General features: G+C 54.8%; 1 protein-coding gene across 4 annotated transcripts in view; it reads left to right on the top strand.

The window, feature by feature from the left end:
* TSPAN18 (tetraspanin 18) overlaps positions 1–20,196 on the top strand; it is a 174,629-nt gene extending 154,433 nt beyond the window's left edge. For all 4 annotated transcript variants that reach the window (XM_081061959.1, XM_081061956.1, XM_081061957.1 and 1 more), the window contains 7 exons: positions 1,138–1,210; positions 3,631–3,825; positions 11,488–11,562; positions 12,757–12,855; positions 13,372–13,554; positions 18,125–18,208; positions 20,003–20,196. In XM_081061959.1, coding sequence (XP_080918085.1) covers positions 1,148–1,210; positions 3,631–3,825; positions 11,488–11,562; positions 12,757–12,855; positions 13,372–13,554; positions 18,125–18,208; positions 20,003–20,050 — 747 coding nt within the window. In that variant the 5' untranslated portion in view covers positions 1,138–1,147 and the 3' untranslated portion in view covers positions 20,051–20,196. The remainder of the gene's footprint in view (positions 1–1,137; positions 1,211–3,630; positions 3,826–11,487; positions 11,563–12,756; positions 12,856–13,371; positions 13,555–18,124; positions 18,209–20,002) is intronic.
* The last annotated feature ends 2,112 nt before the right edge of the window (positions 20,197–22,308 follow it).

Raw genomic sequence — 22,308 nt, 5'->3', positions numbered from 1 at the left:
GCCCGTCTAAGTCCGAATGTGACAGAGGAAGAGCCTGGGCTCAGGGATGATTTAACACTTGGTGAGCACTGGCATGGGCCAATCAGAAGAGATGCTGGCTAGACAGCAGGCCCGCCATACCCATGGGTTCCCACTAAATCTCAACCCTCCCACTGCCCACCAGGAGGTCAGGGCCTGGTTGGCGTAGATCTTCCTGGTCCTGCCCATTGTCTTCCCAGGGGTGTCTTGAAGAAAGTGTGAAAACATTAGATATTGAATGTGAACATGACTCGTGCATCTTAAGGTCTGACTTGTGATAGCAGATGCTGTCTGCTTTCCCCCAGAATGGGGAAGGCCTGAGTCTCATGGGCTTCAAGCCCCGGTGCCTGACATCCCATTGATGCACAATAAATGTTGTCAGAATAGAATTGTATTCAGTGGCTCGCTATTGCACACTTTCAGGTAGGGACAGGGAAGGCTCCCGGGGCAGGTGGGATGCTGAAGGTAGTCAAGGCATGGGCTGGGTCTGACCCCAGGAGTAGGTCTTGAGCCTCCAGCTAGCTGGCCCCCACCTCTTTTCTCTGCAACACCCCTCCACTGAGCTGTCCTGCAGGCTAGAGAGCTTGTACAGTTTTGGGAAGTTTTTCAGGCCAAGATTCTAATCCTCATTTATGACCTTGGCAAATCCCTTAAGGCTTTGAGCCTCAGTTTCTCACCTACCAAATGGAAGGTTGACCTCAACAAGCAAGTTATGTCATCATATAGCATCCTTGAGCCATTGCCACGTGCTGAATATCTTGCTAAGCATGTCACTGCATTCTTTCAGTTAATCCTCCCAACACCGCTTGGGAGAAAGCTTCTGTTTTTAATCTCCGTTTTCAAGTTGGAGAGAGCAAGATTCAGAGAGGTAGAGTAATTTGCCCAAGGCTACCCAGCAAATGAATGGTAGAGACAAGCTTGAAGCCACGCAGGCTGGCTCCCAAGTTCTCACCCCTAACTCTGGCCCCACAGGGTAAATAAAGCACCTTCCCTGGAAGAGGAAGTTATCATCCTCCCACTTTCCCCCACCCAGTGCAAGGGCAGGCTGGCTGCTGAGATCCCCCCGCCATGGGTGGGATTCCCCCAGTGGGGAGACTGAGGACCCTTGCTTTTTTTTAGGCGGAGCACCATGGAAGGCGACTGTCTGAGCTGCATGAAGTATCTGATGTTTGTTTTCAATTTCTTCATATTTGTAAGTATTCCTGGAACATGTCTGGGGTCTTTCTAGGCCTCTGCTGGACGGGCAGAACGACCTGCTGCTTGGAAAGAGTCCCACTGGGCTGAATCCCCAGGGTGGGAACAGGGGCCAGTGCTAGAAGCAGATCTACCTGAAGGGGAGGCCCCCAGCAGTGCCCACCCCACTCCCCAGAGCCCACTGTCCTAGGAGAGACATTCTGCATGGACCCTGGGATGGTTCAGCTCCCCTGACAAAGGGTGAGGGCCTCAGTCCTGGCCACTGTTTTGGGATCTGAGCCCTGGTGGGGATTAGGGGAGAAGAAGGAGATGGAGGTGATCAGAGGGCAGCAGATGGAGCCTCACCCAGCGCTGACACACACACGTCTCCCGCAGAGCGTTAGAGACATCAGAGCTGGAGGGGCAACTTGATGGCATTAGGGACCTCTCTGGGACTAGGAGACCTGGACTCAAAGCCCAGCTCTGCATCTTACCAGCTACGTGATTTGAAACACATTTCGCCTCTCTGAGGCTCAGTATCTTCATCCCTTAACTACCTACCTCAACAGGTTTTTGGGTTTTTTTGGAAACTAAGCAAGATTAGGAAGTGTCTGCCATGTGTCAATACTGAATAGCTTAGCTCCATCACCATCCAACGTATGGATTCTGCCCACGAGGCACAGAGCCCTGTAGGTGGCCAGCCCAGCACCCTTCAGCATAGCCCACCTGCTGGCAGCCCCCGCAGGCTCTGCTCAGGCCTGTGGCCTATCCCAGGAGAGAGCCACACTCCTGGTGTCTCGAGCCCCTGAAGGCTTTCTGCACCCCACCTCCACCTTTGACCGTAGTGCAGCCAAGACTTGGATGAATAAACGTCTCCTAATGTCCTCTGGGGCAGGGTCACTGTGAAAAAGAGGCCCCTTTCTGGTCAAGACTGACTGTCTCTATTGTTTATACATTTCAGCAACTCTCCTTGATTTCTTCCCCTGCCCCATAATTCGAAAGAGCAGGGAGCCCTACAGACTTGAATTCTAGACCCAGCTTCCAAGCTGGGTGACCTCTGGCCAGCCCGTGTTCCCACCTGCAGTGGGCTGGGTCATCTGGGCAGCTCAGTCCATGCCCAAGCCCTCCCTGAAGCAGACTTCAGCACACAATTCTTGAACCCCAAAACCTCCAACAGCCATGAGGAAGGACACAGGTTTGACTGGATGTGGGTGGAGAGACTGAGGGCAGAGGCACTATAGAGCAGAAGGCAAAAAGGTAGCCTCTGTCACCAGCTGTCCCTGTTGGTCTTCCCTTTCTCTCTGCCCCGCTGCCAGGTCCCTCAGATTTCTGGGGGACCTGCCCTGCCCCAGCTGCACCTCCAACATCATCTCTTGCTGCAAGTCATCCAGCTCTTCCTCCCAGTTTGCAGACCCCTCCCAGCCAAGCCACAGCCCAGCAGTTCGCTCTTAGCCAACATCTGTCATTCCTCAGGTCGCCACACAGGGACATCAAACACTTCACAGCCTTTCACATCCAGTGATGACAAACTGGCTTTCCTGAAACATGTTGATCCACTTCCAGTACCCGTCTGTGCCCAGGACAAAGGGAACAGATATTTATTGAAATTGGCTGAGTACATTCCCATCCATTCTGTCCTTTTTTCCTCGGGACCACCTTGGGAGATAGGAATTTGTATCTTCTTGTAATGGCCAGGAAGCTAAGGCTCAGAGAGGTTAAGCCACTCCCCAAGGTCTCAGAGCTAATAAATGGCACAGCCCTTTCTCTGGTTTAAGCTGCCTCTCTCTAAAGATGGACCGTGCGGATGAAGATAAACAAGAAGGCTTTAGAGGGGCGGATTTGAGAGTGGGGAGCCCAACCTGACTGAGAGCTCCTGTTAGGGACAGAGGAGCTGGCGTTTGTCTGCATTTTCCTGCAGGCACAGCATAGGTATCAGTGCATGTTCGCGGAGTTTGCTGAGTGTCCTTGCGGCAGGAGTCATAGAGGCCCAGGATTCAGTTCCCGCTCTGCCTCCAACTTGCTGTGTGACCTTCAGCAAGTCGTTGGCCCCCTCTGGGGCTCAGCATGGAATCCGAGGGTTGGACTCCATGACCTCATTATCCTGCAGCTCTGACATTTCAGGAGAATCTAAAAGTGTCAAAGAAACTTGACATGATATGGCTCTCAGCAGGCCCTGGGGCCGGGGGGAGGGTGTGGCTCAGAAATTGGGTTTAAATGATGCATGCTGCACTGAAGATCAGAGTAAGTAGGAAATTTTGAAGCAGCAACAAGCAGTGCCGGGACACGGGCTCCTGCAGCAAACGAGTTCCTGCTCAGCTCACTGGGGCTCACCACCTCTCCCCAGGGCCATGCGTGCCTCTGTGTGTGTGTGTGTGTGTGGCGTCTAACCTCCCTGTCTGCCTGTTTCTTCTCCTCCCTCCTGACTGGACCTGGGAGCAGCTGGGCGGGGCCTGCCTGCTAGGCCTTGGCATCTGGGTCCTGGTGGACCCCACCGGCTTCCGAGAGATTGTGGCTGCCAACCCCCTGCTCATCACGGGCGCCTACATCCTCCTGGCCATGGGGGGCCTGCTCTTCCTGCTCGGCTTCCTGGGCTGCTGTGGGGCTGTCCGTGAGAACAAGTGTCTGCTGCTGTTTGTGAGTATGCCCATCCCCCATCCCACCCACAGGCACCCTGGGGCAGGAGGCAAGGCCCCTGTGCCAACACTGCAGGAGACTCACACGGGGATCTGAGCCAAGTAAGATGCCCTCCTGGAGTGGAAAGGCAACCAAGGTTTCCCATTGGCATTTGCAGCCCCCACTTCTGAAACCTGCTCTTTGCACTGGGTCCATGCGTCTTCTGCGGGCGGGCGAGCTGCTCCCAGGTGGAGAGTGGCCTTGGCCTCCAGGTCTGAACAGGCAAGCGTCTCCAACACATGGTCAATTGAGAACCTTGACCGTGATGTTTTTTCTATTGCTTGTTTTTCAGAATTCAAATTTATAATAACTCCTCTGGGAAAGAGCCTAGATAGCTATGGGAGAAATCATTCACTTTTTGAGTTTCCAGTTCTAAAATAGGAATGATATGATCTCTGAAGTTCCTTTATTCATGAAATAAATAGTCCTTGAACTGCTACTACGAGCCACTAGGTGCTGAAGTTGCATCGGGGGCCAAGAGTGGTCGTCCCCTCCCCCTGGAACAGGCCCAGGGAGGCATTGGGCCCATGAGGATGGGCTGGGCAGCAGGCAGCCTGGGTTTGAGTGTGCGCCCTTGTCGTGCAGGGGGACCCTGCTCGCTACGCCATTTGTCGTGCGGGGCGGCCTGCGGGGTCTCAGCTCCCGCTCCCCACATAAGAACGCAGGACATGGTGAGGCCAAAAAGGGACACCCACGGAGCCGTAGATAGGGAAGTCAAACCAATATATTCTCGCTGGCGGCATCCACCTCTCACAATCCTCCGTGTTAACTGCAATCCGCGCTTGCCAGCCACCATCTTCTTGCTAGCCCCCGTTCTCTTTCTGCTAGCGTAGCCACAGCAGTTATATTAGTGGCCAATGGCCTACGGGTTACAGCTGACAGCCAACTAGCCACAGCTGCTGACCATCTGATCACAGTTGATGGCCATTTACTACCCGAGCCAGCACCTTTCTATGTGAGGCCGAGAGCCTGGAAACTGTTTTTTGGGGCTTTGTCCCCACAGCCCTGCTCTGCCCCTAACAATGTGACTCCTGTCTAACTTCTTAACCTGTCTGAGCCTTCGTGTCCTTGCTTATTAAGCGAGGAGCCGACCAGGTCAGCTGTCGGTGGGAGCCAAACAGAATAACGAGTAGATGTTCTGTTTCTCTAGTCTGTTGCATTCCCATGAGCTGTGGGCCTTTGGGCCTCTGCTGACCTTCCTGGCCGTGGTGGATGGGTCTTCTTTCCCTAGGGGATCCTGTGGGTCCCCAGGGCTAGGAGAACTTATGGGTTGATCCTGGCCCTGCTATGGGGTACGTTAAAAACAGCCCTGCTGAGAAGAGTGTGTTTGGATGGGTGGGGTGGGAGTTAAGTAAGAGAGATCTGGGCTGGTCATCGGAAGGAGGACTTCCTTGCAAGCAGTCCGTCCGCTCCTGCCCATGAGCCAGCTCCGAGCACTTCGGGAAGTAGCGATCTGGCACAAGACCTGCGCCTCAGATTAGAACACACTGTACGGCCTCCATTTGTGTTCCAGTGAGATGCCCCACATCGCAGAGAGAAAGTGAAATCTGCTGTGAAATGTGTGACACAGGAGCCTAGGGTCCCTTTGGCCTTCAGCAGCATAAACGGTGCAAACTTTTCATTTGGAAACAAAGAAACTTGTGGGTGCCCCCTGGTGGAAAGTTCTCTACAGTGTCGGATGGTGCAGGGGAAAGTCTGGGCTTGGGAGGACTAAAAGGAGCTGAGTATGGGTCCCAGGACACACCGAACCTCCCCTTTCCCCCACCGCACCTCCGCCCCCAGGGCTCATTCATTGTTAATGGGCTTATCTCTGAAGCCAAGACAGGAAGCCAAGCCGGGGCTCTGGGCTGGGGAGGCATCAAGCTAAGTGGCTCCCTCTGAGCCTGCCAGCTGGATGAGGACATCACTCTCCTCAGTGCTTAGAAGCCCAAGGCCCAGGATGAGGTTTGTCCCAAGTCCCCCAGGAGAGAGTTAAGTCCTGGCCGTGGCCGGTCCAGCCCACCAAACCTTAAAATAGCCCCTTCCCGTCCCTATCTTTTGCTGCCTTTTTTCTTCCCTTTTGTATCTCTTTAGTCTCATCTCTCTGCTCCATTTCTTTATCCCTCTCCTGAATGTTCCTTGCCTCTGTCCTGTCTCCCTTCACCCCTGTTCCCTCCTCTCTCCCCTCCCCTCTCTGATGCCCAGAACATACAAGCTTGGGGTCACAGTCCGGATAACAGGCAGGGGACACTTGGCACAGGTCTCCTGTCTCTCAGACCAGGGCTGGCCCAGGGCTCCTAACCTGGAATGGACTCATGTGGTCCAAAATTTACCTAAAGCTATGTGTAAAATATCATGTCAGGGCCTGCATGTGTGTGTGTGCCTGTACATGCGTGTCGCATATGTACCGTGTTTCCCCGAAAATAAGACCCAGCCGGACAATCAGCTCTAATGCATCTTTTGGAGCAAAAATTAATATAAGACCTGGTATTATATTATGTTATATTATGCTATGTTATATTATATTATACCCAGTCTTATATTATAATAAAATAAGACCAGGTCTTATATTAATTTTTGCTCCAAAAGATGCATTAGAGCTGATTGTCCGGCTAGGTCTTATTTTCGGGGAAACACGGTGTGTGTGTATATTGTGTGCACATGTGTGTTTGTGGGGGAAGACAACACAGCTTCTGGAAGGTTTTCAAAAAGATTCATGCCCTAAAAAATGAAAAGAAACACTTCGTCTTCCAACCTGGACCTGCCCATGTGGTGGGCAGCGAGTCTCAGCCCTGAGACGCTGGGGACCTTAGAGAAGCTGAGACTGCTTCCTCAACCTGCTGAGAGGAAGGGAAGGGGCCGAGAGGCAGCAACTTGAGCCGCCTCAGGAACCTGGCTCAAAGACCTGCAGAAAAAGAAGGTCTGGAGATGGGGGTTAACTGAGCACCTCCTTCCCCCTGCTCTGAGGCTAGATCCCATGGGGTCCTAGGGACCTTTATGTAGCCCAGGGACAATGAGCCTAATGACCACATCACCTAATGATCAATTTTTCTAAAGATCCGTTTTTCAAACACTCCTGTCGATCAATTTTACAGCATTTTCACGTACGATAGGATAATTTCAGCCTATTATTAACATTTTGGGGCATCCCTTTTTCCTGGTTGCTTACCTCTGAGTAGTTCAAGGAATTTTTTTTGGCCCATTTATTGGATTCAAAACTGTAAAATATTTTATGACAAAGGCATGCTAAATTGGAAAAGAGAACAGCAAAAAGAGGAGACTATATTTAAAAGAGATAAATGCACTAAATTGAACATGAAGTATGTAAATTTAGTAGATATTTATTAGAAATGAGAACTGAAAGCAGATGTCCTGTAGGCAGATGGGTTAGCGAAGTCTGGAAATACTCACCAGTAGACACAATAGCAGTTTCCACCCCTTTGTTAACTTCCCCATCCTGTGCAAAGTGCTGTAAGTTGGATGCTCAGGAATTTACAGCAAATGTGTCTGTAGGCAGATGGAATGAGCTTAGATGAACCCAAGCAGACACCCTGGGAAAGGTTCTGATTAGGGGAAGTCCCAGGAAATATCAGGACAAGTCCTGTGGCTGGTTCCGGGGGATCCCCTCCCAAATAACCAGTGGTAACCCTGTTAAGCAGGAGGAAATCATTTCAGGCTGGAGAATGCGAGTTGGCAAAAGTGCCACTGGTATGTTGGCACCACAGCCCAGCACTTTCCTTCAGGTGACTCACACACCCACTCAAGTCACCGCAGGTCCCTGTGCTTGGTGAAACCCTACTCCAGGCGGGAGTAATGGCAAGGAGGTCTGCAGACCCCCTTCCTCTGGGACGGCCTGCTTTCCCTCTCAATGAGTTATTGGGTTCATCCTTTAATTTCGTCTCATGAGTCTTCTGCATTTCATCTCATGAATTGCATTTCTTAAATTATGAATCTTGACTCAACATAAGCTGTATAAGGATGGGAACCATATCTGTCTTGTGTGTCTTTGTTTGCCAGTGCCTAGTACAGTGCCTGGCACAGGGGGTACTCAATAAATAGTCCTGGAATGAAGGAACAGAGAAACGGGCGGTGTCAGAGGTATATAACAACATGGGCTTTGGAGTCAGAAAAGCCTGGCTCTATTCCCTGCTCTGCCACTTTTTGGCTGTGTGACCTGGAGCTGGTTACTTAACCTCTCTGATTTCTCCTACATAAAATGAAGATAATAATGCCTCCTTCCAAGACATAGTGTTATGATCATGTTTCAGTTGATTTTCAGTGAGAAAATGTGCACACATCTTGCCTTGCTCTGTTTCTGGCACATGTGAGCACTTCATAAATAGGAAATTAAAAAGGACTGGTGTTGATCCACAGGAGACCCTACAGGCCATGTGAAAGTCTTAAGACCTGGAGGCCCTTAAAAGTTTCAAGGTAACTTGGTGTTAAGAGGCCGTGTTCTGGAACCAGAGTTCCCATGTTTATCCCAGGTGTACTACCTACCTGCTGGGCCATGCTGCCCCTGTCAGGGTCCCAATTTTCCCATCAGTAAAATGGGGGTGTTGATAACCACAGCTGCTTCTCTGGGCTGCCGAGAATGTTCAGTGAAATGATCCATGTGAGCTTCCCGGTACCTAGGTAATAAGCACTCAGTAGGTGGTAGATGTTATTTTTCCAGAGATTGCCCATGCCAGCACTTGTCTTCAGGAAGGCCACACTTCTTCTTGGTTCAGAGCCACCATCTGAGCAGCTCTGGCATGGTGACAGCCTGTGCACAGCACTTCTCCTGCGTGGTCTCACTGAAGCTGTGCTAAGTCCTCCTGGATAATGCACACATGCTCCCAGAGTGACGAGCACGCGGAGGACACGAGGCAGGAGCTCAGTCTCATCCATCCTCTGTAACTGTCTAAGCCGCAATCGATAGCCAGAGCCAGCTGAATCACAGCACCAAGGAGGGAGACCATTTCTGAGGCCACTCTTCACGAGCCTAAGGACTGTCAGCAACTCCACCGAGAGGGCACAGGGCAGGGAGGGGCCCCCGTGGGAAACAGAACCGGCGGACCATCCGTCACCAGCCAAATGGAAGTGCCAGGAGCCCTGCCAGGGGCCTCCATCACTGTCGGGGGATGGAAGGCCACAGAGGTAGAGAACACGTCACTCAGCCCAAGGACCAACCAGTGCGTGAGGGAGGGTATCGTGGGGCCAGTGGAATGGACGGCAGGCGTTGTGGCCAGGGGCACAGGACGCCCTCTGTCACAGTCCCCTCTGGTTGGGAATCTCTGCCCACCTTGACCTCAGCCCAAGGTCACCTCATACAGCTGACCCCAGCAAGGCTGCCACGGATCTGTCGGAAGCAGACCCCCAGCATTCAGCAGAGCCACTGACAGCTCAGTCCTGAGCCATGCTTCTCAGCAGGGAGGTGGCGTGGCACTCTGAAAGGAGCTGGATTCAGACGAAAGGATTTGCTCTGAAATGTTTGAGCTGCCCGCCTTTGGAGCAGTCATTCCCTCCGTTGTCTTGTTTCATCCACTGTGGAAATAGAGGGCTAAACAGAAAAGAGAAGAAATAGGCTCGAATGCTGAGGAAAGCCTCGTTGAGGCCCGAACCCGTGCTGGAGCCAGCTTGAACCTAGTGAGAGCCCCGTGGCCGAAGATGACAATTTGGGATGTGGAGTGACAAATCGACGCTTTGTGCTGGCTGATCTGTTTCAGCCAGGGCTTCTCCTTGGGTTTGGGCATCTAAACAAGAAAACAAAACTGTTAGGAGATGTCTTAGGTCTGTGTCCTGGGCAGATCGTCTCGAAATCCATCCTGAGGGTCTCCCCAAAAGTGGTCTGTAGCCCAAGAGGTTTGGAGGAATCTTGGGACCCCTATGGGGCAGCCGCTGTTCAAGCTAAAAAGTCAGGCAGGGAACCTGACGGGGGTCTTCCCAGAGTGGGAATAAAGTGGCAGAAACCTTCTGGCAGGAAGATACACCAGGGACGTAACCAGCGGAGCATGAGAGTGGTTGTGGGGAAAGCAGCACAGAGTGTGGCACTGGGGCCAGGCTGTGGGAGTTCATGGAAGAGCTTGCGTGAGCTGGCTTCTGCGCTCCTCCTGTACTCATAAGAGCCTCAATGACAAGCTTTGCTCAGCCCCGTTTATGACACACAGAGCACTTTCACATCCATTACTTCATTATTCCCCACCGGGACCCCAGAAGTGGGTGTTATCGTTGTCATTTCATTGACAAGGAAACTGAGTCTGAAAGGGTTGGAGTGATTGTCCCACGTCACACAGAGCAAGGCAGGGTGGGCTGAGGTGTCCTGACACTAGGCCAGAACCCTTTGCCTCCTTCCAGCCAGGCTCATCCAGTGAAGCCTGCTGGGGTCAGCTGTGTGAGGTGACCTTGGGCTGAGGTCCAGGTGGGCAGAGATTCCCAACCCGAGGGTACTGTGGCAGAGGCAGCTGGCTAAGGTGGCTGGGACCGTGTATAAGAACCTGGCTCTGTGTGCACTGGGGATTTAGTCCTCTGCGGGTGGTCTCAAGTAGGGTGACAACTCTGGGATTGTCGCAGACTGCACGTGCCAGGGCCCCCAGGAGCCTAACTAGTGAAGGCACAGCCATTTCCTCTTTCTTCTGCCAATAGCTCTCAGCCCAAAACAGTGCCCATGACGACCAGGGCCTGAGCTGTAGCAGACAGCAAGGTCGTGATGGCAAATCGGTCACTCATGGATTCATTCGTTCCTCTGGTAGCTGTGAACCAACACCTGGGCTGTCCGGGCATTGGGAATAGCATCTGAGTGACAGCCTCCATGCTTAAGTTAGAAGTGCAGTGGGGACCCAGCAGCTGGGATACGGACATCTCTGTGGGGCACCGTGACATGGGGAAGCCAGGAAAGTCTTCTCCCCAGGAGAGCGGCTGGGGCGAAACCTGGTTTGGAAAAGGAGGAGCTGGCGGGTGAGGAAGGAGGGGGCCTTCCTGGCAGAGGGAGCATGGTCTGTGAGGGCCCCGAGATGAGAAGCATCATGCTTTATTTGGGGAGGCATCCGGAAATGTAGTGAGTGGAGGGGAAGGGGCTATTAGATTCAAAATCCTGGCCCTGGGGGTTTCACATTGTGATAGACATACCACCTTCCCTCCAGTCTTGCTCCTTTACTGCAGCTGAAGATCACCATCACCTCCCCACTTCCCGAGGGAATGAGAGGCAGCAGCTGGGAGAGGTGGCCTTAGGGCTGGCAGGGCAGGGAAGGCCTACCAGGGATCCCTAGGGAAGTCATGATTCCCACAGCTTGGACAATCCACCCGGAGGGGTCCAAACAGGTTTCGACATCCATCTCCTTCTAGGGCTGCCAGGTAGGGTTGTCCAGGTTGTTCACTGCACAAGGGGCCTCATCCAAGGAGTGCCATTTGCACGGAAGACATATTTGTTTACTTTTTCCATATTTGCTTTAGTAGATTGTTGACTCCAGAGTTGGATTGCTGGTGTATTTCTGATGGAAAATGCCTGGCTTATGGCAGTGAAGTTCCTTAGCATTACAAAATCAATACATTGTGTCTATTGTGTAACAGATGGAAGGGTGCTTCTGGTGAGTGGGTGTCCCCTCCCCCCCAGTCCCCCACCCCGCCGCCCTCAGGACTCTCAAGCCCACTCCCTTCTCTTTGCAGTTCTTCCTGTTCATCCTGATCATCTTCTTGGCAGAGCTCTCCGCGGCCATCCTGGCCTTTATCTTCAGGGAAAATGTACGTACCGGATCCCACACACCCTGGCCCCTGCAATCGGCGGCCGTCATGGCCAAGCTGCCCTCCTCCCCTAGAGTCAGCCTCTCATCCAGCACTTCCAGCTCAAATTGTGACCCACCATCCCAGGGAGGCCCCGTGGCCCAGAGAAATCCCAGGGAGCTGCTTCTTGCAAGGGCTCTTCCAGAAGGTCAGAGTCAGGGGGTCCGTGGGGGTCTCTGCTTTTCCAAAGCGTCTGAAGCAACCCCAACCCCACACCTGATTCTGGACTCTGCGATGCCATGCTTGTCCAGCGATGGTCCCGCAAAGGTCACGTGACAGTCTGAGGATAGTCAGAGAGGCTGTGTGTCCCCCCCTTACCCCGCTTCCTCCGCTCTGAAATGTGAGACATGAAGGAGAACAGCGCAGAGCTCTCTTGAATGAGGCCCTGACCAGTATCCAATTTGGGCCACTTGCCCCCACAGGCCATCTTATCCCAGGGGCTCCAGCCACCCTGGCACCAGCTCCCTTCCCTGAGTCTCTAAAAGCCAGGTACCAAACCAAGGTGGCCTGGAAACAAAGGAGGAGGAGAGGCAAGGGAACAGGTCACACAAGCTGGCTCTGGGGCCAGCAGTTAAGCTGCTGGCACAGAAGGGAGCAGGAGTCAGTCAAGTAGCCTGTGAGCAGTATGGTGCCCAGACATTCCCTCTGCGGGTACCACCCAGGGCCCTGCAGCAGGAAGTGGGGTAGTTAGACCTTGGGAGAATATTTTGAGGGTAGGACATGTTAGATGTGCAAAGACTCCCTACTCCACATCTTCTTCAGGGCCTGGGCATCCACTTGGCTCTGTCTGAGGAGTAGCTCAGGGTGGAGAGGGTGGCGTGAGAGGCGCCCCACCCTGGGTAAGCCCTCGCTCTGAGAAGCGCTGCAGGACCCAGCCAGGTTCTCAGTGTGCCCTGGCCTCAGGGTTACTGAGAGGGGGGGGGGTGAAGGCTTCAAGTAGGTGATCCCACCACGGGGGGAGGCCACAAGCCTTGGGGCAGGATTAAGGGACCCGCCCCAAGTTGGCAGCTTAGGGAATGCCAGGAGCCTGGCACCAGGGCCCTGAGGCCTTCCTTCCCCTCCCCCAAAGCAGATAGATGGAGAGGCCAAGGAGGGACGGGGGCAGGATCAAGCTGCCAGGTGGGAGTCTCAGCCTCCTTCTCCCTCTGCCTCCAGCTCACCCGTGAATTCTTCACCAAGGAGCTCACCAAGCACTACCAGGGCAACAATGACACAGATGTCTTCTCTGCCACCTGGAACTCGGTCATGACCACAGTGAGTGACAGCACCCTCCCACCCATGCCGTGAGCTGTCAGAGCCGTGACTCCCAGTGTAGCAAAAGTCTGGCCTCCCGAGCCCCTCTGCCCGCGTGCCCGTGCCAGACATCAGTAATCGACCAGGGCACTGGCCTCCGGGTCAATCAGACAGCAGCCCCAGAAGACATGGCCAGTCAGACGCAGCCCAAGCTCAGGACAAATCCTGCTCGCCATCTCTGACTTGAATCCACAGGCAATTGTCATTGTCATCAACGATAGAAATCATGGCCACTGTTTATGGAGTACTGACTGAGTGCCAGGTGAGGTAGGGCTCGTTAACCACCGCCCTCGTTTTACAGATGAGAGACCTGAAGTCTCAGAGAAGCTGAGTAACGTTCTCAGGGTCACACAGGCGGAGCAGGTGGAGGCTGCCCACCCCTTAGAGAGGCTGTCTGTGTACCTGTGCCCCAACCCCTGCCCATCTCCGCGGGGCCAGCTCCCACCCACTAGACCCTTCCCTTTGCTCTCCTCCTAGTTTGGTTGCTGTGGGGTCAACGGGCCTGAAGACTTCAAGTTCGCATCCGTTTTTCGACTCCTGACTTTGGACAGTGATGAGGTGCCGGAGGCCTGCTGCCGAAGAGAACCCCAGAGTCGGGATGGGGTCCTGCTGAGCAGGGAGGAATGTCTCCTGGGAAGGGACCTGTTCCTGAACAAGCAGGTACCAGGCCGGCTCCCCCGGGCAGGGGGACCTGGGTGGCCCGAGCTGTCGGCCCAGAGCGTCTGAAGGCATTCCCGAATCCCATGGGAACGTTGGCCGTGATGTGGGGCTGAATGGGGCTGACGAAGCCCGACCCAGGCCCGAGGTCCAGCCAAAGTGGGGAAAAGGTCACGGTGGCAGGAAGTGCAGCAATGGCACAGGCCAGAGGAGGGGGCCTTTTGCCTGGGGCTAAAGGGTAAGTAGGAGCTTTCCAGTGTTCCAGGCAGAACTCTCCTTGAACTTCTGATGATGCTGGTTGAGAGCCAGAACCAGAATTACAGTGAGGGCCCCTCCTCAGTCATGCTCTCTCTTTGGGGGGAAGCTCACATTTGCCGTGTGGGAGCCCCTCCTGATCCCAAGGGAGCAAGAATTCCCTGACTCCTAGACTCCTTTGCTTCTCCTGCAACCCAAGGACTTCATCTAAGTCTTGGGAAACCCCTTTCCCTTCCTGCACGTGCCACCTCTGGGGCACACCAGGGCCCCCACTGACCAATTCCCCACCCCTCAAGTGTGTGAGAGACCAGGCTAGGTGGGGAGAAAGGGGAAAACGAGGGTGGACTGAGCCTGAACCCATGCCCCTCACTGGATTAGGCCCTTAATGAGGATCTCGGGGGAAAGTTCCAGATGCAGGGGACCCCTCTGGGGACAGGAGACAAGGCCCCAGTTCCTGTGGGGCTCACAGTCTAGTTATTATAGAAGAAGCAGATGATAAACAAGCAACAAACAAACAAAAAGTGGTCATTTCATGTGGCGATGATTACTAGGAAGGAAGTAAAGCCAGGTGAGAGGCGAGGAGGGACCAGCGTGGGGGCTCAGGGCCGGCCTCTTAGAGTCCAGGGAAGGGGGCAGTCGAGCTGAGGCCTGATCCTGGCCGTCTGGTGAGGCTCTTTCTAGCTTCAGCTTTGACTTAGGAACTCAGCACCCTCATCCCCTGCACCTGCTCATGTCACGGCAAAGGATTCATGGGGCCCCAAGAGCCATGTTCCTCTGCCCCTCACGGTCCTGCCCTCCTGCATTGGGGGGAAGAGACCAAGAAACGAGGGTCCTGGGATCAGGCCACCCTGGGGGTTTGGGGGGGGTCTACTGTGAGGAGAGTCTGCAGGACATGGGGGGGGCGTTCCAGGTTGCGGTGTCAACCTGGCCTGGGCTGGTAGCCATTGTCACCTTGGCCAGGACACAACTCTCTGGACCTCAGATACCTTGCACAGCGGTAGAGATTGCTGGCTGCCTCCATGCTCCATTCACACCTTCCTCCTTGGAAAGAGAGGCTTTATAAGACCCCCTGACCACCAGGTAAAGGCTATCCCTTCCATCCTCCTCCCTTGCAGCTAGGCCGTATGACCAAGTTCTAGCCAAAGGGAGGTGAGCAGAGGTGATTTGTGCAACCGCGTCACCTCCTTAAGAGAAAGCATTGTGCCCGCCCCTCCTCTTTTCCCCCTGGCTGGAATGCAGCTGTGGGGACAGCCATCTCGGACCTTGCAGAGGAGGGTGGCCCCCTAGGATGTCAGAATATCAAGAGAGGAGGAGCCTGGGCTACTGACAACTCCATGGAGCAGGGCAGCCACCATGGCTCGGGATTTGACATGAAAGACAAAAGAACTTCTAACTTGTTCAAGGAGCTGCTGAGAGGAATGCCTGATGCCCAGAGCCAAACCTGTGTCCTAAGGCCACTTGTGAATTGTTACAGCAGGCTTTTCATGGGCCCTGGTCCCTCAGGGCTTCTCCTGACACACTTCCCATTTCTGATTCATCCTCTGTGATGGTGCCTCTTTCCACCTCCTGGGTGGAGCTTTTACATTGGCACTTACCAGACAGGTCCCTAAGCGGCCACATTAGACCTTCACAGTGACCGTTCCTCCGCTCCTTCTGAGTATTACTGAGATCGCCTCCAGGGACTCCTTTTCTGAGACACTCACATCTCTCCTGAGCATCCTTCCCTGTAAAAGCCTCTGTCGAGGAAGTATCTGTTTTTTTCCTGCAAAGCCCACTTCCCTAAAGCCCAGGATGTGTTTCTGACTTGGCCTTACATCCCATCATAGTCTTGTCAGTGAGCAACACGTTTGACTGGAAGTAACTGAAATCCCAACTGAAGGGACTTATGAAAATACCTTTGTGCTTCATGTACGCACGGCAAGAATTCTGGAAGATGGTGGCTTCTCACATCAGTGGCTCCATCATGTCATGCAAGGCCCATTCGCTGATTTTTGTGGGCTCTCCTTGTACTTACCATTTCATGGTGGCAAAACGGCTGCCATGGCTCCAGACATCGCCCCCATGTTCCAGACAGGAAGAAGCGGAAAGGGTGGCACCAGCCTCCTTCCCATAAATGCTCAGCAGACTTCTGCTTGGGCCTTGCTGGCTTGGACTTGGTCCCGTGGCCACCAGGAGCCAAAGCAGAGGGTCGAGTTAGCCCATCAGCCCTTTTCACCATTGAATGCCGGTGAAGGAAAATGAGGAAATCTCACAGAAAGGTAACCTATCATGAATACTTGGTCTACCCCACTGACATGATTGGAACCCACGTGGCAGCTTCTCCAGCTCGTTCCTCAGCCTTCCCTGGGTCATGACTGTCATCCGTGCAAGCCAGGAATGTGTTCTGCTGAAAACAAATCACAGGGGGTCTCCCAGTAGATGGTGACCTAGACTCCAGGACAGTATGGTGACCACCAAAAGAAAACCATCCGTATTCACCACTTGTCTGGGCGATCTTAAGCCTTCTCTCCCCACAGCATCAGTTTCTCTGCTTTATCCTCACTGCTCCCCATTTTCTTCCTGGTGGGTTGTGAGTGCGGGGACTGCTCTGACTCTCCTTGAAACAAAGTACTACACCCTTATCCTCCTGGCAAGGGAAAAGCAATCCAGCCAGAGTGAGAACAGTATGTGCAAAGGCCCTGGGGTGGGAGGAAGCCTGGTGTGTTCTAGGAACCGAGAGAAAGCCAGCAGGGCGGGCGCACCGTGAATAGGGCAAGGCCAGCTCAAGGGCCAGCGGGCCCATGGTAAGGATGCTAGAAGAGCAATGGAAACCCATGCGTGCCACGTTCTATATGGAGAGTGGGAGTGGGGGAGCGGGGCTGGCCGTGTCGGTGCTCTGGCTGCTCAGTGGCAGGGATTAGAGGTGGGCCTGAGTGACAGGAGGGATTTTTACACTGGTCCCAATAAGAAATATGGCAGGTTAGACCAGGGTGATGGCAGTGGAGATGCAGAGAGGTGTATGGATCTGAGAAATTATTCAGGAGGTAAAATCTACCGACCCTGGCAGTAGGCTGACTTTGGAGAAGGGATGATGAAGAGGTATTGAACATAGGTTCTGGTCTGGGGGAAGGTCTCAAATCTGGTTTGGGGCATGTTAAGTGTAAGGAACCTTTGGGACATCCCAGCAGAGGTTCCCAGTGGACCACCAGGCGCATGGGGCTGGAGCTCGGGGAAAGGTCTTTGTGGTGGCACGTCTGGCCTAGCTGCCCTTTGTCAGATTAATTTGGGAGGACAATTGTGTTTGGGAGTCAGGGCAGGGGTGTGTGGGACGATCCCTCACTGCAGAAAGTGAGAACGACACTGGGGACAGCAGCTCGGTGAGGGAACCACCAGTCTGGTGAGGCAGGGAGAGATGGCACGCTGTAGTGAGTGTCTCGTTGCACAGGGTGGGGGGTAAGGGTGGGCAGTCATCATGAGGGGGAAAAAGAGGTGATATCCGGGGGTGCAGACAGGGGCTCCAGGCCCTGAGCCAGGGGCCTGGCCTGGTTGTGCCAGAATGGAGGCTTCCTGCAGCCTGGCTCCTTTCCCCTCAGAACAGAGAAAGAGCAGCATCTCCCAACAGTGTGAGTCCAGCTTCCCTTCCTCCCTGCGTGTGACCTGCAAGTGGTCCAGCTCCTCCTACCCTCCTTTCCTCACATACAGCAGGGGGAGAGCCCTCTTCCCCAAGGGTGCAATGAGAACAAGCCCAGAAGGCCCAGCAAAGTTCCCACAGGGTGGCACTGTCCCGTCCATTCCCCCTGCTCTCCCCACTCCCTCTGAGGGTGTCAGTATCTGGGGCTGCCTCTGGCCAGCCCGGTCTTCTTAGTTCAGTCCAGGGACCCAGAGTCTTTGGTGCTAGAGACTGATGGGGGGAGATGAGCAGTGAAGGCCTCAGGTGCCGCCCCCTCAGCTGAGAGGGGCACAGGCATCCTCTTTCTGCTGGACAAGGTCCCCCTGGGTGACGCATGTCAAAGTCACATTCATGATCAGGGAAGGATTTACTGTTTCTCCTGTCCCCTTATGTATAAGGATGTGTGTGGAGAGAGGACACCTGGAGACACAGGGGCTAAATGCCCCCCCAACTCTGTGCTCAGACACTTCCCACCATCCAGGGTGTGCTCAGGGGGAGCCAGAGAGGGAGGGTAGGAGTACCGGGGTTGAAGCCTTGCTCCATGCCCGCACTGTCGCCTGAGCTTTGGGGCCACATGCCAGTTCCCCGGCTGCACACGCCTGTCCTGACACACCTGTGGGCCCAGACTGTCCCTCTGGCTGTGGCTTCATGTCTGGTCCTTCCCCCCAGGGCTGCTACACAGTGCTCCTCAACGCCTTCGAAACCTACGTCTACCTGGCCGGAGCCCTCGCCATAGGGGTGCTGGCCATCGAGGTAAGTGACGGCCCCACTTCTGCGACTCCCCAGAAACAAGGAACACACAGGGTCTGGGGCAGATCCCCCCGGGCCTGCAATCCCCATCCCCCCTCCTCGTCCTTAACCAGGATCCATGGGTCCCCCAGCCCAGGGACTATGGGGTGGTAAGCCCTGCAGTGTCTGTCCGCTGTCCGAGTCGTTATTGGACCCGGGACACATCTCAGCAAGTCTCTGGGCCGTGGTGATGAGCAGGGCCTAAGGGTCACTCCCTCACATTCCTCCCACGCCCCCATGTCCACCCCTTTCCCACCAAATCCCCACTGTCCGCACCCCAACCCCACACGAGGTCCAGAGTGAACTCTTGGACGGCTGACTTGATGGAGGGGCTTCCGTCTGTGCTTCTGTGTCAGGCGTGTTCTCTGTGGTGTGTTCAGGGCCTGGAGGGCGTTGTCAACCTCACAGGTGTTCTCAGCCCTCCTTACCTGAAGGTCCCAGCGCCCTCCAACGGGAGGCAGCTGCAGCCTCTTGTAGACCCCAATAGGCAGCGCTTCGGCCAGAGGGCGGAGCTGCCCCCTCCCTTCCGTCTCAGGGATCTCAAACCCACTGCTTAGGGAGGGTAGAGGAGCAGCCTTACCCCCACCCCACCATCTCCAGGAAGGGGCACTAGGGCTCGCGACACCTGGCTTTGTACTGTGTCTTACGGCCTTGTTTAGAGAAGTTTGTGGGACTATCAGAGACGCCGGAAAGGGTGGGCGCGTTTATTCACTCATTCATTTACTCAGCAAACACAGATTGAGCCCCTACTGTGTGCCAGCACTGTTGGAGGTGAACAAGTCCTCTCAGAGGAGGTCACAGTGAACAAGAAACATACATCTGTGCCGGGCCCAGGGACATCCCCAGCACATATCCGATGCAGGAGGAACATGGGCTTTTAGAGTCCAGCTCCTCAGCCCCTGCGGGAGGCAAAACCCTGCTCCCCGACAGGGGACCTTTCCCATGGTCCCCACCCAGCCTTGCCTTCCCACTCCCGTCCCTCCTGGAGATTTGGCCATGAGCCTGTGGTCTGGGGACTGTCCCCTTGTGCTACTTGCAAGAAGAGCTGTGGCCGTGGGGGCATCAGCCAGTCTGGTCAGAGGGGCATTCCTGAGTGGGTCTCTGCCTGCCCCACCACCGCAGGGCTCTTAGACAGTGATCAGGGGTTGCGCTCCTACTCTGGGGAGGGCTGCACCTTTCTTGCCTCTTAATACCAGTCCGGTGGCTTTCCACTAAGTACCGATTACATAACAGGCGCCATGACGTCATTAGACCATCACCTTATACTCCAATCTCACCACCTCCCTTTGAACTAGAAGTGGCAGAGTACAGGTTCTGAGTGTGGGCTCTGGGCTCAGGATGCCTGGACTCAAACCCTGGCTCCGCCGCGTGTAACTGTGTGACCTTAGGCAGGTTGCATGACCTCTCTGTGTCTCACTTCCTGGTCTGTGAAAAGTTTCTGAGAAAGCACTTCAAACTATGCCTGGCACACAGTGAGGTCTGAAGGGAAGTGTCTGGCCCAAGGTCATCGCTGGCAAGGAGGGAGCTGGATTTGAACTCACGTCTCTTGGTTTCCCAAGCCCCCTTCTCCCCATGACTACACTGCACGCAGAGGCCAGTGGCCGGTGAGAGCAGCTTGCCACCAGGGGAGTGTCGGGAATCCCTACAGCAGGAGTGTGGTGTGATGTGCGAGGCCCCTTCCCCTCAGGGCGGGCGGCCCCGTGGAGAGCGGTGGGGACCAGGGTGTTGCCTAACAGCCCACTCCGACTTTCTGTGCAGCTTTTCGCCATGATCTTCGCCATGTACCTCTTCCGGGGCATCCAGTAAAGGGCGTGACCTGACGCCTGCAGACTCATCCCACCCATCACTGCCCAGCACCCAAGCCCTCCTTACCCCTCCCCCACACCCTTGCCCCCTTGACCCTGGGGGCAGGGGAGCGGGGGAGGTGAGGCCATCATGAGTGGCTAGGAGAAGGGACAGGGAAATCGCTATTTTTTTAACAAAACGAAATGACAAAAATATGGACTGATGTACCCCGCCTGGATTCCAGTGGGAGCCATGGGCTCTGCACAGGTGCCCCAGCACCTGCACCCAGGATGCCGTCTGCACTGGGACGTCAGTCCTAGGTCCCCTCCTCCGCCCAGCCAGACGCTGGCAGCCCTCAGTGCTTCAGGGCCAGGTGCCCAGAAAGTGAGAATTTAGGCAACAAGAAGGCAAAAGCAAATCTCGGAGAGAAGTCGCCAAAGCCCAGGGGCCCCAAGGAGACACGGTCAACACCTCCAGTCCTGGAGGACTTGGCAATCCCTGGTCCTCCGGTGGATGGAGTTATCCCTGCTCCGGCTGGGGCCCGGGGTAGGCTGCGGACACTGGACCCAGTGGCCCAGCTGCTGGTCTCCTTGCTTTCCGAAGCTGTTGGACCGAATCTGGAAGGCGCAGATTCTCATCCACAGTCACACAGCATATGTAGGACAGTTCTGAACGAGAACTGGGTCATCTCCGAGCTGCCTGTCCGTCCCTCCAGGGCTCTGTCAGTCCAGCAGATGTGCTGCTCACACCCCTCCCTGGCCTCAGCATTGTGGTTTCCCCAGAAGAGACAGCAGAGTGGCCAAGAGCTGCATCTTCCCAGCTCCACAGCTAAGACGTTTTGGGACTCTGTCGGCCCTGCCCTCCTCTCACCTCCCCACACTTGTAAGCCCCCAGAAACACACGTGCACACACGCCAGAGTCCTGTTTTCACACTGCCCACCTCTCCCTACAAGCTGTTGCTTTCCCTGTTCTCCACCAACTCTCTGGCTCGGCTGGAAGGAGCCCCCAAGATCATCGGTTCTCCTCTCCCCACCCAGAACTGTGGCTTGGATATCGTCTGTAAGGTCCCCAACGAGACATCTCCACTCTCTTCATGAACACCTCCAGGGGCGGGGAGTTTACTACCTCCCAAGACAACCTCTGCCTTCGGACTGCTCTGACTATTGCATCAGCTCCATACACGAGATTTTCTGTGGTTCTTTCCATGGCACCCCACTTGCTCTGCCTCCTTCCCTAAGTGTTAGGGCACATGTTGCCTCACCCTGAGCCCTGTTATCTCCAGGCTAAAGAACTTCAGGGCATCTCATCAATTCTGCGGTGACATGGTTTCCTGTCCCTTCACTGTCCATAGCACATTTCTGAGTGCTCCCTCCAGGCTTGGGCAGGGAGAGGTTTTCCCACAAACTCACGGACACCCACTGCAGCACCCACAAATCAGCTCCTCATACACAGACCTCAAGTGCTAGACCAGTATCGGCAACTGGATTGCAAGATGCTTCAACCCCAATCAGTCCGGAGTGGCTGCCAGAGGCTGTACCAAGGATCTGAGGTTTGGTCTGGGCTCAGTGGGCGAGGGCAATGTAATCTGTATTAGTAACGTCTGCTGGATACCTTAAGCTTGATTAGGGATGTCTGCCACAGGCATGGGAATGGGGGGATCAGCGCGATGCCTGCCCTCCTTTCCTGTCTCCACTCTCTTCAGGGTCTGGGACAAGTCCATTCTGTCTCAGACCCTGTGCCAGCTTCCAGCCTCCCCTCATGCTTTCTAGCCACTGGGAGAGACAAAGCTGCAGCCCAGCGCTCCCTTAGTTTACCACCTGCCCCCTTCTGAGATGCAGTCAGGGCTCTGTGCCTGCTGTAAAGAGTTGGTTAGATCCTCTTCCCGTCGCTCCCTTTCCCCCTGCCACTCTCCTGCTGTCCCCACCTGTCCTGGCCCTCTCTCCAGGTCTCCAAACTGAGGCTTTCCAAATTGTCCGTTAATAGCCTGCCCTGGCAACTCCAGGATGCCACGAGCTCCCTAGTGACTAGGCATTCCTGGGATCCTGGGGGCCCCACAGCTGGTATCCCAGCCCAGCATGAGAAGGGCCTGGGGCCTGCCCCTCTACACCCACCCACACGCTTACCTCCAGCTTCCTGGAAGAGGCAACTGGATGGGCTGAGATTGACCAAAAAACAAACAAAAAACCCAGGCTGTTTAGGCGCAACTTAAGGTCAAATTGGGCAGCTGTGTGGCTGCAGTCCAGGGGCAACCCCAGCTTCTGGGCCCCATGTGGTCTCCT

The sequence above is a fragment of the Rhinolophus hipposideros genome, assembly GCF_964194185.1.
Source record: "Rhinolophus hipposideros genome assembly, chromosome: 10".
Lineage (NCBI taxonomy): Eukaryota > Metazoa > Chordata > Mammalia > Chiroptera > Rhinolophidae > Rhinolophus > Rhinolophus hipposideros.
The sequence above is the reverse complement of the archived record's forward strand: the minus strand, read 5'-3'. Positions and strand labels throughout refer to the sequence as shown.